This window comes from Spermophilus citellus, assembly GCF_964194105.1.
Source record: "Spermophilus citellus genome assembly, chromosome: 16".
NCBI classification, from domain to species: Eukaryota; Metazoa; Chordata; class Mammalia; order Rodentia; family Sciuridae; genus Spermophilus; species Spermophilus citellus.
Window position 1 is genome coordinate 52,869,703 of NC_138196.1, and position 20,677 is coordinate 52,890,379.

General features: G+C 39.0%; 1 protein-coding gene across 11 annotated transcripts in view; it reads right to left on the reverse strand.

Annotated features, from left to right (window-relative positions):
• Positions 1-10,408: 10,408 nt before the first annotated feature.
• The window catches only part of STOX2 (storkhead box 2), a 227,520-nt gene continuing 217,251 nt past the window's right edge, over positions 10,409-20,677 (reverse strand). For 10 of the 11 annotated variants that reach the window (XM_081268909.1, XM_081268918.1, XM_081268917.1 and 7 more), the window contains one exon: positions 10,409-16,851. In XM_081268909.1, coding sequence (XP_081125035.1) covers positions 16,656-16,851 — 196 coding nt within the window. In that variant the 3' untranslated portion in view covers positions 10,409-16,655. Of the gene's footprint in view, positions 16,852-20,588; positions 20,639-20,677 lie in introns of all 11 variants that reach the window. The other variant, XM_081268913.1, reaches the window with a different exon arrangement.

Here is a 20,677-nt window from a genome sequence, read left to right on the forward strand (position 1 = left end):
GCTATGTACATATATGAATACCACAGTGAATTTTTGCCTTTATGTATATCTATAAAGACCCAATCAAAGAAACAATAAATAAATAGAAGAAAGACCAGTGGAGTAGAAGAAGGGGAACAGGGGAGGGAGGGGGTATAAAGAGGAACTACTGGGGACTTAAATGGAGCAAACTATATTCCATGCATGTATGATTATATCAAAACAAACCCCACTAGTATGTATAACTATAATGCACTAGCAAACACATATACACTAATATATATACTAGCAAACATATATATATATATATATATGTATGTATATGTGTATATAATAAACGCTACTCCACCCCTTCTTGGCTGGCATGCGTGATGGCTATTTTTTATAACTTTATCCTATTAGGTAAGCTTTATGGAGATACCCATTTACAGAGGTGTTCCCAATTTCTGGCAGCATCTGTCCTAGACTGAACCTTAGATCTCCCAAATCACCCAGGTGAAGCCCACATCCTGAATAGGCTCTTTTTAACACTCTCACTGAGATGCCTCTGGTAGCACAGGGTGTGTGTTCTATCTCACTGAGGTGTTTGGTGGCAGATCCTTTCTTGGCGGTGTTTGGCAAAGGGTGCTGGCACAGCCCAACTTCCCCTTGACAAGACACACTTTCTTCCCTCTACTGTCCCCATGGAGACCATTCCAAAGGCATTCTCCCCTGCACACATCTTCATCTCAGTCTGCATTCTGGAAAACCTAGGCTGTGATAAAAAATAATCCCCAACTTTGAGCAGTAACTGTTGGGGTTAAGGGGATACATACAAGAGCCCCTTTCACAGGGCACAGTGCATGCCTATAATCCCAGCAATTAGGGAGGCTGAGGCAGGAGGATTTTAAGTTCAAGGCTGGCCTCAGCAACTTAGTGAGGCTCTAAGCAATTTAGTGAGAACCTGTCTCAAAATAAAATGTAAAAAGGGCGGGGGATGCAGTTCCATGGTAAAGCACCCCTGGATTCAATCCCAGTACCAAAAAAAAACAAAGAAAGAAAAAAAAAAAAGCCCCTTCTCCAGATTCAAAAAGACAGGACAAATTTGTTTGCAGTTCAAATGAGTGAAGCATAAAGATTTTACAGTAATTGGGTGTCATGATGAGGGTGGTGGAAGCAAGAAAGATAACTCCAGATCTCTATACTAGTCTTCGAAATGATCTGGAGACAGCAAGAACCTGAGCAAAGGCTTTGGCTGAAGCGCTGGAAGGCCAGCGAAGAGAGAGAAGGTAGACAATTGAGACAAGGAGCAGGTCCGAGGGACTTAAAAGCCCTAGAAAAGAGTTGGATCTAATTTACCCAATTTCGACCATTGAAGGATTTAGGCTTCCGAGCTGATAAATACATTCAACAGCATGTGATGGGCATATGCTTAGAGAGAAAGAAAACAGAAAAAGAACTAATTTGTGTGTATTATCAAATATAAGGCCACCATAATTAAATTTGTATTTTAGAAAGACACCTCCAGCTACAGCATGATAAAAATGGAAATCAGGAAACCAATGTAGAGACTGTTGAAATAATGTAGGCAAGATCTAAGAATGCTCTCAGTTAGCATGGCCGTGGCAGTGGGGTCAGAGATCAGGAGATACTTAGGAGCTAAACGACGATGACCCAGTGGTGGAGTCCATGAGATGTGGGAAGGTGAAAAAGGGGTCAAAGAGGAATCTCAGGTTTGTAGCTGCGGCAAATGGGTGGCTAGTGAGATCCTTTGGTGAGACTTGGGACACAGACAGAAAGACCAAGTGCTTATGGGAAAGATACAAATTTAGCTTGCAATACTTTTTGTTTGGAAGAAACAGAAACAACCAATCTGAAGCTCAGGAAGGAAGTTTGGGCTGGAGGTTAAGACACTAAAATCTTTGACATGGAAGGAAAGAAGCCCTGTGATCCTCCAGGAACACCAATCATTCAAGGGGTAAACAGAGGATCTTAGGAGAAAGAGCCAAAATAATTGGGGGAAAAACTCAGAAAAGTGTGGTTTTCAGCTCAGAATCCAGTTTTGCTATTTAGCCATGTCAAGTCAAACATAAAATATGGTAGGATCATTGCATTTTTGCATTTGTGACAATGGTGTGGTGAGAGCACAAAATCAGTCATTTCGGAAGTCTTAAAAATACATTTGTCTTTTTCTCTACTCAGGTGCAAGTACATTAGTTTGTTAATGATACTTTGACATCTACCCATAGAACTCCAAGTGGATTTGACTGTTACATTAGTGACCTGATTAACTTTAAGAAGGAAGAACAGTTAGTCAGTATCAGTTAACAACCTGTGAGGTGATATGATTGGAAAATGGTCCCAAACTCAAAGAACTCTATAATCCAGTTGGGACATACTACGTCCATGGGGAAAAGAAGAAAACAGAGTGTTAAAATGATTGGAGGGGTATGAGCTAAGACTGAGGGCTTCCTACTGAAAGCTGATTTTAAGAATTGAAAGTGGGCGTGGGGTAGCAACTCCATCTGCCCATCTGCGGACAAGCCATGCAGCAATAGCATATGACAAACTTGCAGCGTGTCACATTCCGATGTTCATCTTTAATATTTTATTAAAAAATTACTTGCAATGTTAACCCCTTCACCCCTTACACACACATAGCATGTGAGAAAGATTAACTATATGTATGCACTGTCTTGCAAATGTTATTTTTGCCATTCCTGCTTTCAAACTTTTGTGATCCATGTCTGCAAAAATACACTCAAACTCCTCTGTCCTTACCAATAGCACGCTCTCCTTTAAAGGCCTGGCTGAACTCTTATTTGTCATAAGAATACCCCTGCCACAAGAGTGGAAAATGAGCTCCTCTCCCCCAAACCACACAATAGCTCAATGGTGGTTTTGTACCTGATACTTTAATTTTCAAGTCTCTCATTAATTCTCACACAAGTCATTGTGAGGCAGAGAAAGCAGGATCCATTCCCATTTTGGTAACAAACCATAATACTGAGCCTCAGCAGTCAAATGAGTGATGGTGGCTGCCAAATCCCACAGTTGGAAAGCAGGTGGGAAATTTCTGGACCCTGGATCTGCTCTCGGCAGGTGCACCTTCCCATGGTACCTCGAGCACTTTGTACCCAGGTTCCATCACTACTTTTCCATCCATAGGGTTCACCTTCCCTTCTAAATCTTCTAGAAGGAAATAATCATATCCTTTAAACCTCCCCCCCAAAAAAAATCTGCATACTTCCAAATTCCACCTTCATCAGAGGTGAAGTGGCCAGAAGCTGCTGTGGAGAAGGGAAGGACTTCGTTAAATTCTGGCTGCTGAGCTCAGAGCATTAAAACAGAAGATAGGTGTACGTCACCACCTCTGGGCTTTCTTCTGTTTATTGCATTTAAATATTTTATTTGCCCATGAACAGTTTGCTTATTGTAGAAAAGTTGGAGTATACAACAACTAAAATGAAGAGATGTGTTTTCATGAAGGCAAGACCTTTCAGAGGTGTGAATTTGGAAGCCCCTGTTCAGTTTGCCTGTGAAGTCACGTCTCAGACAGAACTTGGCTTTGCATCTTTCAATTCAACTTGAGATGCAAACCAACCCCAGGGAAGAACCACAACTACTGAGTCTGAATCCTGGGACCACATAGCAATCCATTGGGATCACTCTAGCAATCCCTTCAAAGACTCCATTTCCCAATACCCCAGGTACACTAGAGCTTTGGGAGATTTCTGGTATTCTCTCACCCACAGCAAAGCTTAAGCAGAGATGTTGGCTTTGGAAAAAAAAACTTATTTAAAACTTAACCTGTGTATTTGGTAGTAACAGCAAGTAGTTTGTTAGTAGTTAAACTCCCTGTTTAAGCTGCTAAAATAGCACACGTGATGGCTACCAGTGAGTTAGTAATACAATCACTGGGGAAACTCATAGGAAGATATGAAAAAGGTTATCAAGAAATCAAATTCAAGTACTTGTTTGAAAAGTGTGTGGTGCAGTGCGGGGAGAGAAATGAGAACATTAAAGTGAAAAATTAGCTGGAGGCAAATCCCAGAGAAAGAGCAAGAGGTTGGAGGAGAAGAAATGACAAGAAACAGAAAGAAAAACATGTGGCTAAGATTGGGGGGGTGGCTTAAATCAGGAGATAATAAATTTTTTGTTATACTTTTATGGAAAGTTTGCATAAACAATAGTCAGCTGTCTGTAGATTTAAGATACAGCTAAAGGGAACTCACTGTGACCGTGGGCATAAATACTCCAACGGCTTCAGGAAGACCCTCCCCCTTGGCTGCAGCCCTGCACAGCACACAGCCTCAGGTTTCTCCCACCCAGGGTCTGCACGTTGGCTGAGCAAGGCTGACCCCCTTCACTGGTCAGTGGCTCCTCCTGGTCTCCTGCTCAGTGGTGTCCCTACCTTCTGAGCTCCCCTCCCACTGTGAGTTTCCCCTTCAGCTTCTAATTTTTCAACAAATTGACATTTTGAATGCCATAGCTTTGTCCCTGGGTTTTTTTTTTTTTTTTTTTTTTTTTTTTTTTTTGGTGCTAAGGAAGACACCAAGGCAGTTGGGAAGCAGCAGCGAGTGAGCATATTTCCAGAAGGTCACTTAGGGTACAAGCAACCTTGACCAAAGTACTGAACTTTTTCAAAGTCTTGGGTGAATCCATCATGCTGAGCCCACTTCTCGAAGTCAAGCCACTGAGGATTTAAAGGCTTGTCAGGGTCACTGAGAAACAAGGACAAGAGGAGTTTCCCCTAGGGAATCCAATAAATAGCATAAAAGTGGGATGAATTGTTTTAGTGAGGTGTGGTCTTGGGCTGAAGTCTGTCACTAAGACAAAAAAATAAGAACACAGGGTTGGAAATGATGAGTGTTTGTAAGGGAAAGAGGCTTTACTTTTGTCAGAGTCTGGAAGTGGAGAGGGGTGATCAGAGAAGCCCCTGAGAAAGACATGGCATTGACCTGGGCCTTGAAATATGGCAAAAATTTAAATATGCAGGGATTGGAAGTAGGGAGAAGGTAGGGACTTGCTGACATATTACTAAAGTCAACACATTGCTTACTTTCCTAGTACTAACAGTGCAATATAAGGAAACAGACACTTCAAATAACAGTTATGGTGCCTCTTTTCCCTCTGAACCTTATAATTCTTTTGAACAGTCCCATTAGGTGCCAATAAGTCAACTAATAAAATTATGATCTTCACTGTACTGTCACATTAAGTAAGCCACCTACTAGGAAAAATTACATTTTTTTCATGTTTTGCTTTTCTGTGTTTATTTATATCTATCAAATTAGTTTTATAAAATGCTACAGATACCATTGAACAATTGAGTCAAGAGATGGTGGGTGGTGGGAGTCAGTTTTTAATTTTTTTTTTTTTTTTGGTACCAGAGAATAAACTCAGGGGCACTTAACCACTGAATTTCATCCCCAACCCATTTTTATATTTTATTTAGAGACAGGGTCTCACTGAGTTGTTTAGTGCCTTGCTAAGTTGCTGAGGCTGGCTTTGAACTCACAATCCTCCTGCTTCAGCCTCCCCAGCCACTGGGATTACAGGTATGCACCACCAGGCCCGGCAGGAGCCAGTTTTCTAACTATTGGAGTGGGAGTCAGCAGACAGGCATGGGAAGGATGCTAAAATGATCTTTGTCTTTCAGGATTACAATTGAAGACCTCAGTATGAATCACATTTAGTCTAATAGAGATAGAGATGGTTACCTATGGGAATAGCTACAGATTGTGTATCTACACAGGGTGGGAAGCAAATGTCTCCTTGCTGGGTCATCAAAGAGAAGATGAGAAGTAATGAATTCCCAGAAATAGTACACACATTTAGCACCCAGATTTTGGTATCTAATACTGTTCTCCAATAAGAAACCAGTGATTCCAAGGGTAGCGCAGGAAATACATAAAATGAGTCTAGATCTCTTATAGTGTCAGAGATTCAGGAAGTGCTCACTAACAAAGGGACGTGCAGACCCAGAATACATGGACCATAACCCAAAGTATAAAACAAACATCCATGAGTCTATGCTGATGTAAATAAATGATTTAATAAATAGTAAAAGGTGAAGAAGATACAAGTATCCTGTACAGAATTCCAAAGAATCTGTGGACATAACTCCCTACTGCTTAGGTGTCAGCTGTACATAATGACTTTCCTTCAAAGACGACAGTATGGAAACGGAAAAAAAGTGTAGTAACTTCACATTGAAGAAAGTCGACAGGTGCCCACCTCAACCCAGGCTGTCAAGGTCAATATCAATAGAAGTCAGTCATATTAAATGGTATACACTCATGAAATATAATAACAGGACTTTATGGTTGGTTCCCAGAGCACATCACCCCAGCCTAATCATGAGAAAAGCGCGAGATATACTCAAATGGAGTCCCATAGCATAAAATACCTGAATGGTACTACTTAAAACTTTCAAGGTCATTAAAAACAATTTCAGGTCTGGTAGAGCACATGCTTAGCATGTGTGAAGTCCTGGGTTCAGTCCTCAGCACATGAGCAAGCACACACACACACACACACACACACACACACACAAGCAAAGAAAAAAAGAGAATAAAGAAACTATCTCAGACCAAGGACACGTGACAGTTTTATGTAATATGGTACCTTAGATGGGCTCCGGGAATAGAAAAATAAGTAAAAAAAAAAAAGTAGCAACAAACGAAGGAGATTTAAAAGTGTATACAGTTTTGGTTCATTAATTGTGACCAACATACCATATTAATGGAAGATGTTAATAATAGCAGACCTGGTTATAGGGCATATAAGAACTCTTTATACTCTCCTTACAATTCTGGAAATCTAAAAATGTTATAAAATAAAAGTTTTATTTTTTAAGTGCAGTGGAAGTGCTTTACTCTCAAAAGCTCTCAACAAAATATGCTGACTGCTGAAATCCTTGGGCAAGTCTCCCCAAGGTACTGGTAGTTCGACCAATTGGCTGGGGCAAAAGTCCATTCTAAAAGATATCCTCTGTCACACCCTTTTGCCTGACATCTTATGAGACCATCAGGAGCCCCTTGATTCTCCCAATTAGGTCATTTTTAAAGACAGAAGACATGGAAGGGACTGTGGAAGTGGAACCTTCTGTTTCCAAGTTCATGGCCCTATCCCAAAGACGGCGAAACTTCCCCACTCTGAATGTCAATCCTTTGACATTAAAAACAAATGTCAAATAACACATGAAGGAAAATGAGGGGAAAAAAACTCCTGTCTTCTCCAATCCATTGGAGATTTGTTGTTTATCTATTGTACTTGTCTTATCAACAATGACAAATGACATGAAATTCTGCTATGCAGACCTATTGATCCCTCAATGCCAGGACCACTGAGCCATTATCTAACTTTAAGAGAGGTGCTGTTCAGGGCCAAACTTTTCCCACAATATGGTAGAGTAAAGATGGCAGCTGTTGGCTTGCAGCACAGATAAAAAGGTTCAAAACTTCCCTTGGGAGGCTGAGACAAAATTGCAAACCCAAAGCCAGTCTCAGCAACTTAGAGAAGCCCTAAGCAACTTAGCAGGATACCATCTCAAATAAAAAATTAAAAAAAAAGGTTGGGTATGTGGCCACATGGTTAAGCACCCCTGGGTTCAATCCCTGGTACAAAAACAAAACAACCAACTAAATTCTCAACACATCTTTAAAAGGGGGTGATACAGAAGTCAAACAATATCTCTTTGCATGACATCTCTTTTTGTTTCATTGCCATTTACAGAATATAGGAATGCAGAGAGGTAGATAGGTAGATAGATGATAGGTAGGTAGATAAGATGATAGGAATTCTGTAAGGGAGCAGGGCACTCCCCTATTCTTGAAGACTTAAAATGCAAATAAGCATAACATGTTTTGAGTAATTTTGCAATAAAGAAACCTGTTCAACTTTGAAAACATGCAACATCTGTCATCTAACCATCTACCTATGCCTGTCTGCAAGTTGCTAGCTACTTATCAGGCCTCTGATGAAGCAATGAGTGGCAGAATCGTACAGAAGCATTGGATATCAACAGATTCCCAACACAAAGACAAGTGAAAATGAGATGGGGAAGAGAACAATGTGAATTTTAACATACTAGTAATAAATTGTGGTTATCAATGATTGAGATCAGGACTGAGTCCAAATGTTAATAGCATATCATCAAACGAACAGATATCCTTAGAAAGTGTAGTAAAGTAAGAGAAAGTCAAGGTAGTAGAATAGAAAAATAATGCATGAAACTTCACAATAAAGAAAGAAACAAGGGAAATGTGAAGGGAGGTGATCAGAGAATTTATTTGATGGAATTTGAGGGATGGATGAATAATCAACCTAAATAGTCTCACAGACAAGTGCATATGGGCTTTGGGTAGATAATAGCCCCAATAACCTAGACCTACCCGTAGAGGAAAAAAATTTGCTCTTTATCAAACGTCGATAGATCAATTTTTGTTTTTGTTGTTGTTCCAGGGATTGAACTCAGGGGTGCTTAATCATTGAACCACATCCTCAGCCCTTTTTGTGTTTTAACTTGAGACAGGGTCTCAATAAGTTGCTTAGGGCCTTGCTAAGTTGCTGAGGCTGGCTTTGAACTTGCAATCCTCCTGCCTCAACCTGCTGAGTTGCTTGGATTAGAAGCGTGTGCCAGCACACTGGTTGTCAATAGATCAATTTTGCCTTTTGGATTCCAAACTAACTACTTTGGCCTTAGTTCTATTGTTTAATGTGCACTCATCACATCTAAATTCTCCCTATCTTACTTTATACTCTCATTGCAATTCTTTTAAGAAGATTTACACACACAAAAAAAATCCTACCCAGTCTCTCTTGAGTGTAAGTGCCTTGCTTTTTCTTGAGACTCTTGCACAGGGCAATATGCTGTGTGAATATATTCATTACACATTTGTTTTGTGTGTTAGAAGAGGAACTATTGACAGGAAGAGTCTGGAGTCACTGTGCCTAGAGAGAGGGAACTATCAATAAACCAAGTATTCCCACGGTAGGCAGAAGACTTTACAATTAAATAAATTTGAAAGTCAGGTGAATAACTTCTTTTTATTATTCAATTGTTCTCAATTTCACAGCTGCAAACAGGGTAGGAGGCAAACATTGAGCACTTTGCTTGGGTTTTCCTTATGGAGAGAAGGAAAAAAAATTCCCATCACCACACTTAAAAATAAGTTAAAACCATACCATTTCCTTTGGAAAGAAAAGATTTTTATGAGGTGTGACAATTCTCTCATAGGAGCCAGAATGTTGCCACATTTCCTCCATGCATCAAGTTCACTGGATCTTTCTGAAAGGAATATGCAATGACCTTCCCTTACCACAGAGGCCTGTGGTTCTAGAGTCAAACACAATGGATTTGTTCTCCTAACTTTGGGCCTAAAAAAAAAAAAAAACTATATAGACAAATTTACACAAGGAAACATCCTCACCTAGGGGTCTCCACGCTAATTCAAAAGATACAGTCACTGTGCAAAACAGGTCTTGAAAGTTTGCTTTGGGTAATGCCTTTACAAGAAAACTGGGCTCAATTGTATAAAGCCCCATAGATATTTTGACTAAAAATGCTGTTTCCCAGTTTAATGGTTCACTTGACAGCAAACTACTATTTGTTTGAAAAATCTGAATAAAAACAAAACCAAAAAACAGTATTCATTCTCCACAAAGATTTGCCACCACTGAGGAGAATAAAATGTACAGTTATCCCTCTGTTTCCTTAGGGAACTGGTTCCAGGACTCCCAAGATTATCAAAACCTGCAAATGCTCAGCTCTCTAATGTAAAATGGTATTGTATTTACACATACTCTAAGTCATCTCTTGATGACTTGTAATACCTAGTAAAATGTTAGTTTAAGTAGTTGTTATACTGTATTGTTTAGGAGAAAGTGGTATAGAAAAAAGTCTGTACATACTTAATACAGGCACAATTTCTTGAAATATTTTTGATCTATGGTTGAACACAATTGGAATTTGGAGCCTTGTGGACACGGAAAGCCGACTCTAGGAGATTCTGAAGACAACTGAATGTGGAGGCATTCCAAAGTCATGCAAGTGCCTCACTAGAAACATTAAGAGCCGCCTAGTGTTTACCTGGGAGGGGGCTCCATTCAGCTGGGGATAAAAGCCATAATAGGAGTACTAATACAAAACAACTCCCCAAACCAACTGCATTGCTTTATACTTTCTTATAAAAAAATTAATTATATCCATCCCTCACCCTCACTCTGTTTCAAATTCACAATCCAGAATGTGACTTTTCAACATTCCTGGGAAAAGGATTTTGATCAGAAATTTCCGTTTTTAGTTGTTTTCACTCAAAAACTCTCATAATAAAGAATGTACAACTGAAATTTGTTATGAAATCATATTAACTGACGAAATAAGTTGATCTTACCTAAAATGTTCTCTCACAAGTACCAAAAAAAATCCACTTAGACATATAACCAAATGTTATTTAATATCTTAAAAAGTAACACAATCCAAAATGGATATTTCACACAACACTACATAAACAACATGAACACAATATTACCATATGGAGGGACTTTCAAATATAGACTTACAAAAATCCCTGTCCTTTTTTTCTTTTAAGTTATTATACTAAGCATGACAAGTAATCATCATTTACAATATGGTACACTGACACAATAAAAACCATGTTACAAATGTGCTGTTATAAATCAGTAACATTAGGGAAGACATTTCATGAACTGTAATTATTTCATATGAAATACTATACAATATAAACAGAACATCCATCTTGGATGACCTTTACAGCAACCAGAGACCAAGTAATTTAAATTTTTTTTTTCAGTGCAAACACATTTTATTCAAGGCAGTCTTGGCTGCAAAACTCCTTCCTAACATACAGTAAATCCCACTTGCACTTCTTAATTCATTTACCCTAATGCAATAGTCACATTCAGTCACTCAGAGAAAGATACCTGCAGAATTATGATCCCTTTAAACTTGACGTTTAAATTTAATTCTCTTCCAGAAAGTAGTATCTCTGTCAACTGCTCTAAGGACTTTAATTTGTAGTTTTCAATACTTACATGAAGGTGACCCTAGGGCAGCTCTATTTCTAACCGGCATGTGTGCACAATACTGCACAGGATCCTGCCCTTCCAATGTGGAAACCGTGGCGGTGTCAGTGTCTAGATCAGGGGATGGGAAGGAAGCAGGAAGGGAGACTCTCAAGGAAAGGAAGGGGAGGGGCTGCTGAGTACTGCAGGATTAACTTTCTGGAACTGTGGAGGACTGGTATTGGAGAACTCAGATCTCAGACTTGGTACCTTTTTGGTGGGAGTGAGAGAATGGGGATCCCAAGGTCAGCCTTTGTACGGGGGAGATAGGCAGCTGCACAGGGCCCAGCCCAGTTTGTAACCTTACATTCCAACCATGAGTTTCCACCTCTCCAGAGTCATTGCTGCCTACTTGGAGACACCCTATTCCCTTGCTGGCATTGTGTGGGTGTGTGTTTGTGTGTTCACATGCAGAACCAACAAGTAGCAATTAAAGCCCTAGAACTGATCGTATATACAATCATAAGAAGAAGGTTCAGGCCCCCTTGAGCTTTGTGGAATTCTGAATCTTACAATTCATCAATTGTAAGTCACAGAACTGTAAAAACACAGGATTGTGTGTTAGGAGAGATCACCGGGGAATCTCTCTCTGGGATGCTGCTGCAAAAGATGCAGAGATTACACTCAATCAGAGAGGTGCCAATGCCTGTTTCAAACACACGAGGAAATTTAATAGTTTTTTTTTCATATACATATAATTTATGAAATGTCTCCAAAATAAAAATCTATGGGAAGATATTGGATGTAACGTTAATACCATAAAACCTTCTGTGAGAGGGCTGGGGAGACAGCTGATTCTTTATCTTCGTTGGCAAAGCTCAGACTGATAGTAATCTCCTTCATGCTCATATTTTACAAAGCAAAACAATATCTCCCATGGCTTTTGAAATTATTTTCCCTGTGTTCCAGCTTCCCGGAGCCCTAAATGTGTTCAGAAGAGTCTCTCACTAACAGGAGAGTACTGGATGGCTTTGGCAATGGGCAGGATGGTTCTGGGGGAAGGAGGGAAAAGCAATCATTTGCTTGGATCTACTGTGGTCCATAGCACTGCTAGTTGGTTTGAGGACAGGCCTATGGTAATGGAGAAGATTCCTATAAAGGGTTTTCTGTCTCCTAATTTGTGAAAACATTTAGCACTGGATCAGATCCTACAAAGCCGGGCTCAATATATTGTACTGAATTTCTATTGTGCCATGGAGCACTGTGAAGAGTACTTGATAAAGTTTTTAATTGAAATTTGTTTCAGCACCTTCCACTGCCCAGAGCAGTCTTGTTCCTGAAGATATTTTAGCACAGGAATTATAGAAACCCAATATGAAACTGTAAACAAGGGTGGACATCTGGATCTGCCTTGGACTGCAAGGGAATCTGGGTGGATCTGTTCATCTCCCACTTCATCATTCAATACCAGAAAGGTGTGCTGAGGTGCAAGATTCCAAACACCCTAAACTTTTTGAATGAAAATAGACAAAGGTGTAAGATTGTACTTGTTTTTTTTGACTTTATTAGCACTCATCAGAAAAAGAGCATTGTATTTAATGATTTCTCATGATGGTCTATCAAACAGATAGAAAATAGGTCATTGATAGCTGCCACTGTGTTTCTAGGTAATCTAAATCATCCCAAGTATAGGTATTACAAATATGACCTTCCTTGTTAACTGTCTGTGAACCTAATGCTTTGGAAGCACTTTGAGATCCCCAAATGAACTGAGCAACATCATCATTGGTTGTTGATTTTTAAATGAAGCTTCTAATACTACCCATGTTATAAATGGTGAGACTTTTCCAAAAATGATCTCTATTGTATCGAGAGAAACATGCCTATCATTTAAGTTAAAAATTTTATTTTCAAGTACACTTTGTGGTGATAAGTGGTTTATCCTGGGTAGAAGCTTACCAAGTTGTGCCAAACTGAGAGGGGAATGATTTTTTCTGTTTCCACAAAACAGGTTTCTTCTCCTGATGGTGACTGCAATAAAATTTAAGTTTACATTATAGAAATGCTGGTTGGGTTACGAAAAATAGAGATTTGGGAACAGCTGGTGTTCTGATCACTGTTACTGTGGATTCTTTCAATTTATCCTTCCTGAACTTGAGCTCCAACATCAGAGAAGTATTCATGTGTTATTTTTACCCAGCTAGGCCCTTTTTAGCTCTATTTGTTTTCACTATTAGATGCACCCCCTTTTCATATGCTCATTAAGGTCCCCTGAGATGTGCAAAACATATCAAATGGAGTATGAATTACTTAACAGAAGTCATGGAACTATATGGCACAGCTTCTTTAATAAAAGTGAAATTGGGGCTTGGCTCGATAGGGTGGCATATGATAAAGGCAGAGAGGCCCAAAGTGCTTCAGAGTTGGCAGTCCAAATTTCTTGTGTGACTTCTGTTACTGAAAACCTAGCCATCAAATCAGATTTCCATAGGAGTAAATAGCTTGCCAAATTATGTTTACCCATTGGCTCTTGGCCAGAGAGAACTTTAAGCAGGAATGGAGAGTGGGAGAAAGACAAGAATTTTGAAACTTCCGTTCCTTCGTGACCAAGTCAAGTGTACTTTCATGGGAAAGAGAGGAGAAGACAGAATTATACATCTGAAAGCCAAAAGGGTGCAGTGAAAGAAAACCATGGCAATGGGATAGTCATGAGTCCCCAGAGGCAATCACCGACACACACACAATGCATGGCCTCATGTTTAAGAAAGTTTTAAATGTTGCTTTTCTGAACAATACACTTTAACACGCTGCTGCCATTTCATCAAATTCATGGAGGTAGTTATATGTAAAAATAAAAATTACCATAAAGTAATATGCTGTATCATAATAATACATAAGTGTGCAAAATGCCGACAGATGGGTTGACCCTTTAAAGTTGAACGCCTCACAGAGATTCAACCAGATTCAGTTTTGTAAACCTTTCAGCTGATAAACTCTAAGACTAGATAAGCAGTTGTGTGACACAAAGCTATGGTATCACTGGAGGAAAAGAACACAAAGCTTGGAGAGGGCCCGAGGGCTTGGGCATGGAGAGCCTCACCATCCCCGTGAGACCATCTTGGACATGCACAATTGTCGCATGTCACATATGTCATGCGCTTCCCACCACCACTTCTCCTCCACTCAAGAATCCAGATTCGATTCAGGAGAGTATTTCTAAATGGAACATCTGCTGACATGATATATCACCTTGACAGTCCATCATTTCTACGCTAATGGCTACTGGTCTAAGGAAGTTTTCTTTTAAAAATCATGTACCCCGGAGCATCAGGCAAAGAGTATACACATTTTCTTTGAACAATGTTTCCTGTAAACCTATTTCTTGTGAAATATTAAGTTCATACTTTAAAGCTTCTCTGAAAGGTAATGATTTCTTTTCCTGCTCACACAGCATCTGATTATTTCAATGGCTACTTTCAGAGGGTCAATCAGAGGCCGATGTACTGTTTTAATGGTTATATTATTTATGAATTGAGGATGATGAAAATTTGAGAGCAGGTTTTTGGAAAAAATAAATTTAGACATAAAAATTTAGTAACTGTATGGTATACAAACTCCCCAAGGAAACAGATTATGTAGTCTACTAGATACGTTATCATTTCTTCTGGACATATTTAAGCAGTGAGACAGACGGTGTGTTTCTGAGTATTCGAGGCATGCCTTGGAGAAAATAAGGCATGGGATTAAAAGTCAACTGGCTTAAGCATTTCAATGGGGTGGCAGTTTACTAGGAAATGTACTTAAATTTCACTATAATAAGCACTAAAAGAGAATTATGCTAAACTTTGACCCACTGAAACTTTCAAATAGCGATAAAGCATGAGTATTCATGTTTAAAAAATTAGTCTGACTATGTATATGACTGTGTTCTTTAAACTGATTGCTAGTGATTAAATTTAACATGGGAACAGAAGTGCCTCACAAATGTTATGCCAATTATTTAAATCTGAGGTGAAAAATTATATATATAGGATTATTTTTTAAAAAATGGTGTTTGGCTCCAAATAGCACATGCCACTAGTCTAAATATGACTTTTTATCAGACCATTTACTTGGGTCAGACGAAACCCTTTTGCAAATAGTTTTCCATGATCTATAACATGTTCCATTGTTCTCAGAAAATAAAGCTTGGGAACTTTGAAATGTCTTTTTCCTATAAGGTTGGAGCTTAATTATTTGTAATCCTTTGCTGCTGAGCCTTCTTTGTGTTCAACATGACATAGTAAACCAAAGCAAAATGTTAACAAATCATTTTTGAAATAAGCTGGGCTAATGACTATACATCTGCCTAAAAACACCTCCTGAAATTGGTTACAAAGTATCTGTAAACATTACTCTGGCATAGTTCATTATGCATAATTGTTATTCTGATAAACTTTAGGGGAGTACAAATTATGATTATACCACACTAGCAGAATGAGCTCATTCTGTTGCTTATTACATGGGCATGTATATTTCTAATCAAAAATTACTTTAAAAGTTTTCTCTATAGATATCTTCCCAGGAATAAAAGGCCTGAAGTTCAACTCTCCCTAAATTTGCTCTTTCCTATAACCACTAAAAATCATCTCCCACAGCCTAATTTAGGCATTCTATTTAAAACTACATAAAATAGATTTATATCCTTCCATTAGAAAGAATAACATCCCCAGGCCATACTCTCCATTTGTATCACAAAGAACATTTTGCTTTTAAACAAACTGATTATTGTTATCTATTATAGTAAGATAGGATCATCATTAAGTATCACAAGGAGGAAATTATCTTCCTTCAATATTCGATGAATACCTTTAAAAACGTCCACATCACCTTTTCCCTCACTTAGTGCTGTGCCCCAGCCAGAATGGGAATTCCCTTCCTTTATCCACTTCAGCATCAAAGGCCTATACTCCTGTTTGTGATCATGGAAGGTTTAAAATCAAGACAAGCATCTGTCACACTTGAAAACAAAATCCTGAAAACAGACACTCCTGGTATTTCCATCGCTACCCCTTCTGACATACTTCCATGGACTCCTGCAGAACAGTACCACGAAACTCACAGTGGAAAATGACAGGTGCATAAACGGTTTACACGCAAAGGGCCAGGGGGTCCCTTCTGGTCAGTTTGGCATTGATTTCCCTCAAGGTGGACCCTTGCATTTGACATTTTGCGGTGGCATGGGTTTTTTTGTTAGTTGGTTGGTTTGTTTGGGAAGTGTCAAACATCAGTTCCGTGGCCCCACTGAACCACAGACTGGGAGCAACACACACCTGTGGCATTTTAAAAATGGAATTGGCAACTGCATGACATTGAAAATGCATATTCCACTTACAGTGTCTAGACTTTCCTATGTGTGCTCAGATACAATTAGTGAAGCCAAAGTATACATATCACCCCTACTGCTATTCAGTTGCTACAGAGCCATAAATGTGAAAAGCAATACTCTGAAATAAAGATTTTTGTTTTGTTCTTTTTTTTTTGCCCTAGCCTACTTAGCTGCACAGTTTAAGTAAACACGAAAACTGTGCTTGAGATGCTTGTCTTTCCAAAGATGTAAACATCAGTCCCAGTGTCGTAAACTTTGCTGTATTGAATGAGACAGAAGATCTGAGGCAGAAGGACTATCACACACTAGTCACAGAAGCTTGCAAGCAGTTGGAAGGTTTCTGTAATTTCTCAGCTTCGCTGGTTGGGGGGTCTGTACTCGCACGGAAGTTGAAGGCTGACCCAGCCACACCGTGGGCTGGACTCAGAGCGGGATTCTGACGACGGTTACTCTCAACAATGCTTGATGTGTTGGAAGCCAGGCTCTCCCGAGTACTAAAAGAGTAAAAAGGTTTGGTTTTGTTTGGCTTTGAACATAAATAGTTACATATTGAGCCCCAGAGGAAGAGCGAATGATGTAGTTAATGGATTTCCTGTGTCGGTTCACCATGTCATATCAATATACATCTCCACTGATGACTCGCATCCGCTCTTCCAACCGGGGCTCCGGGAGCTTGAACAGACACGTTACCATCTGCAGCATGCAGAAGGAATCAAGGGGTTCTCAACCACCAAGTGCACTTGGAAATGGCTGCGCCTTCTTTTCACATTCAAGGAAACTACTTCAAAATCCGATGTGATAGAGAAGCTATCACATTAGTTTGAGAAGGGAATTCTCATACCAGAGTGATGATTTCATTTCAGGCCAGAAATTCAGCGGGCACAACTACTCCTGAATAAACTCAATAATTTTACCCTAATGACCACATTTGCCTCTTTGATTAGGAGATTTTGACTTTGTTGGACTTCAAGCATGCTACTAGCTCATTTCTCACAGTGATGGGGATAAAATTCTTTTTCAACACTGTGTACCTCTGTGTCAAATTTTAACACTTTAGTTAAAATATATTTTCTGACAAAGGTCCTTAGGGTTTTTTTCCCCATTTATTTATCAAGTTTACATTCATTTCTGCCTTCCTTTGGTAGAAATATTTTCTTTTTTAGAGGATTCTTATAGAATAGAGGCTAAAAAGCTTTATTCCTCTCATTTTTTTTCTAACAACTTTTCTAAATTAGAAATCCTTGAACCTATTTCATTGCTTAAGCGATGTAGAACATTTAACATTTCAAACATGTAGGGCAATAACAGCAATGAAGATGACTGAGTCTGATTGAGGGGAACTGAGTAAATCCTTCATGTTCAAGGTCCTCAGAGTGGCTGTAAGAACCTCCTTAGCTTGTAAGCCTGCTCCAGCTAGTCTACAGGTCCATGTACTATGGTGGGGAGGTCTTTCCTTTCCTCTTCATCCCTAACATCACCTAAGTGGGGAGCTGTCTCTGCTATAAGATGCCTTTGACCATTCCAACGTATTAATAGTGATAAATATAGGTAGTATTCCAGTTTCTGTAAAGAATGTATTTAATAATGAGTACAGACTATGACATTCATACTGAGGTCTCAGGATATGATGATAAAAAGTTAATAGAAATGGACTGTTATCAATAAATTTAATTATTTTTTAGAGGGAGCTAATTGAATGCAACCTTAAAAATAAAAATTCCAGGAATAAGTCGGAGAAGTGAACTAAGTAGCTGTGTTGTTCATCCTCTTACTAGCCATGTGTTCACTTGGCCCTAGGCTGCTCTAGCACATGTCTCTTGCCATACATTAAGCAGGCACATCCCTGGTAGACTTTGGTCTCTTACTTTCATATTGTGTTTCTCAACCATTTTTTGGCCTTAGCTATGGAGTAGCAGGCTTTTCATGTCAAAATTTTTCATTTTTATTACAAGACCTCATAGTATAGATCAAGTTTCTGATCTTTTTATTTTTTAATTTCCAATAGATTGGACTAAAACATTTTGGAAATGTGGCTGAACAGGACTGATGGGTCAGGACTAAAACCTTTAAGTATAGGGAAAACTCATCTTGCTGGCTTGCATCTTAGTTGCTTAGTGAAATATTTTACTCAAAGATCTGAATGAACACCCCACTAAAGATTCCCATGTCTCAGCAATGGGAAGGTATCAGCATGATAATGTTACTTAGCTACAACACTACTCGTGTTGAAAACCCTGTAAATCAAATATTCTCTTGCACATCCTCATGCATTAAAAAGGTAACTTAGTGACTTTATCAAGGCGTATAGAAATGAAGTTTGTCATCTGGCTTCTAACCAAATGATATTAAATCTGAAAGGGGTAAAATTAGGAATTGTTCTGTAGGTTCTCTAACTGCATGAAATTTATGGAAAAATCTACATGTTCCTATAGAGAAGCATAGATAGACATGTGGCTAATGTGTGAAGGCAGTCTCCTTACAACAAACTTTACTACAACAAAGCATTTAACTTTTGAATGTTATTTAAAAAATCCTACAGTCTGCACTCCAAGTTTTGAGATACTAGATTATGCAGAGATACTCATTTGGTTATTTCCTGAATACTTCTGTTAACCCCTAAACAAACAAAAACTTTCAATATTATGCAGTAGTAGGGTTTTATATTAGAATCCACTAAACTACTCCTGATGTATCCTTAGCAATGACCTCTGCATGTGGAAGTCTAGGGGTCAAGAGGGCAACATTAAGAGTCTGAAACTGTAGTATGAAAAGCACTAGGCAGTAGAGTCTACGTCATAAGCAATAGGGGAACACAAAGATACAGGGACATAAAACATGCCTTCAATAAGCAATGACTTTGAGCTTTTGCCACAGACTACAGACCTTCAATTATGCATATCTGGTACCCACTACATAAAATCTTTCAAGAGGAAAAAAAAAGAGCAGAATAGGAAAATAGATAGAAAAGATTAGAGAAAATAAATTGGAGAATACATGAAAATTTGGTTTCGGATAAAAAATGATTTAGCAAAAACAATTTCTTAGAAAAGTCACTAAATAGGCCAGTGATTTAAAGACTGGGTGTGATGGCTGAGGTTTCTCAAGGATCCTCAAGGGACAGGTAGAGGAGACCTGGGGCTCTTGGTCTCCCACCCACTTTAACCAGCATGCCATCTGTGTGGTCTGTTTGGACATCAGACTTACACATATTAACTTGCAAAAAGTTCACATGACAATAATAATAATAACTATTATTATAATCATCAAGAAATAGCCCTTTTAAGAAATAACAAAGGCCTAATATGGGACAAACAGATTAATGATTCCCAGTTCTGACTTTGGGATGCTCTATCCCCAAAGTATCCAGAGAAATGGCCAAATGGTCACAACAGAATTAATTTTAATTCTTAATAATTAAAATAAAAATATGAAGTCCATAATCATATCTGGGTACTTGCTAAAAATTGTAAGTACTGTAAAATCTTGGGAATCACAGCTGATGAGGAATGTCAGTCTCTTCGAAGTATTTCTGCATCTCAGAGTCACCAATCTGGAGTAGAATTTAGAAGGAGATTTAGGACCCAAGTTGCCCTTTTAAGGAGAAGAAAGCGTTAAGGAGGAAAAAAAGGAAGTTATCTAGACTCCTCAGTTTGCTTTTGTAATTCCTGAACCACTTCAGTGCTTTGGACATGACCATCAGGCATTATACTCTCAATTATCAACTCTTCTGAATTAACAAAACCTACGAAAGGAAGCGATTGTGACGGCAGTGCCTAAATGGGTTCTATCAATTCTGCAGGACGAGAAATAAAAGCACTGGTGCATGTCTTGATTTACTAGAGCACAGGCCCCCGACCTTTCTGTGAGAGGAACATGTTTCATTTCTTTGTAGACAAGAGGGCAGAGGCAGGAAGGTGCATGAGCAAGTGAGCAGGCTGCACACAAAGTGAAATTGCAATGCAGCAAGATTCCAGGTCCTCTGGAAAGGTTTTGAGGTCTGTGATTAATATTCTCACTAGAGGGACCCCTCCTTAGCATCAGGTGACTCTCCATCCCTGTCCCCATTGACTATTCCCTCTTCAAAAAGTTATTATTTCTGAAGGACTTGTAAACAAAACAAAACAAAACCCTTTTCTTTAGCATGATGGCAACAGGAATAGAAGAAATACTGGGAAGTGCTGGTCTTAGTTAGACCAGACTGATGCAAGTCTGAGGGAAGGAGCCAACCCACCAGTCCAGATTGGTGATCTCTACAGCTGCAGAAACTTTTTTTTTCAATTCCTGAAAAAGAAGTCAGAAACAGGCTGTTAACAACACAAC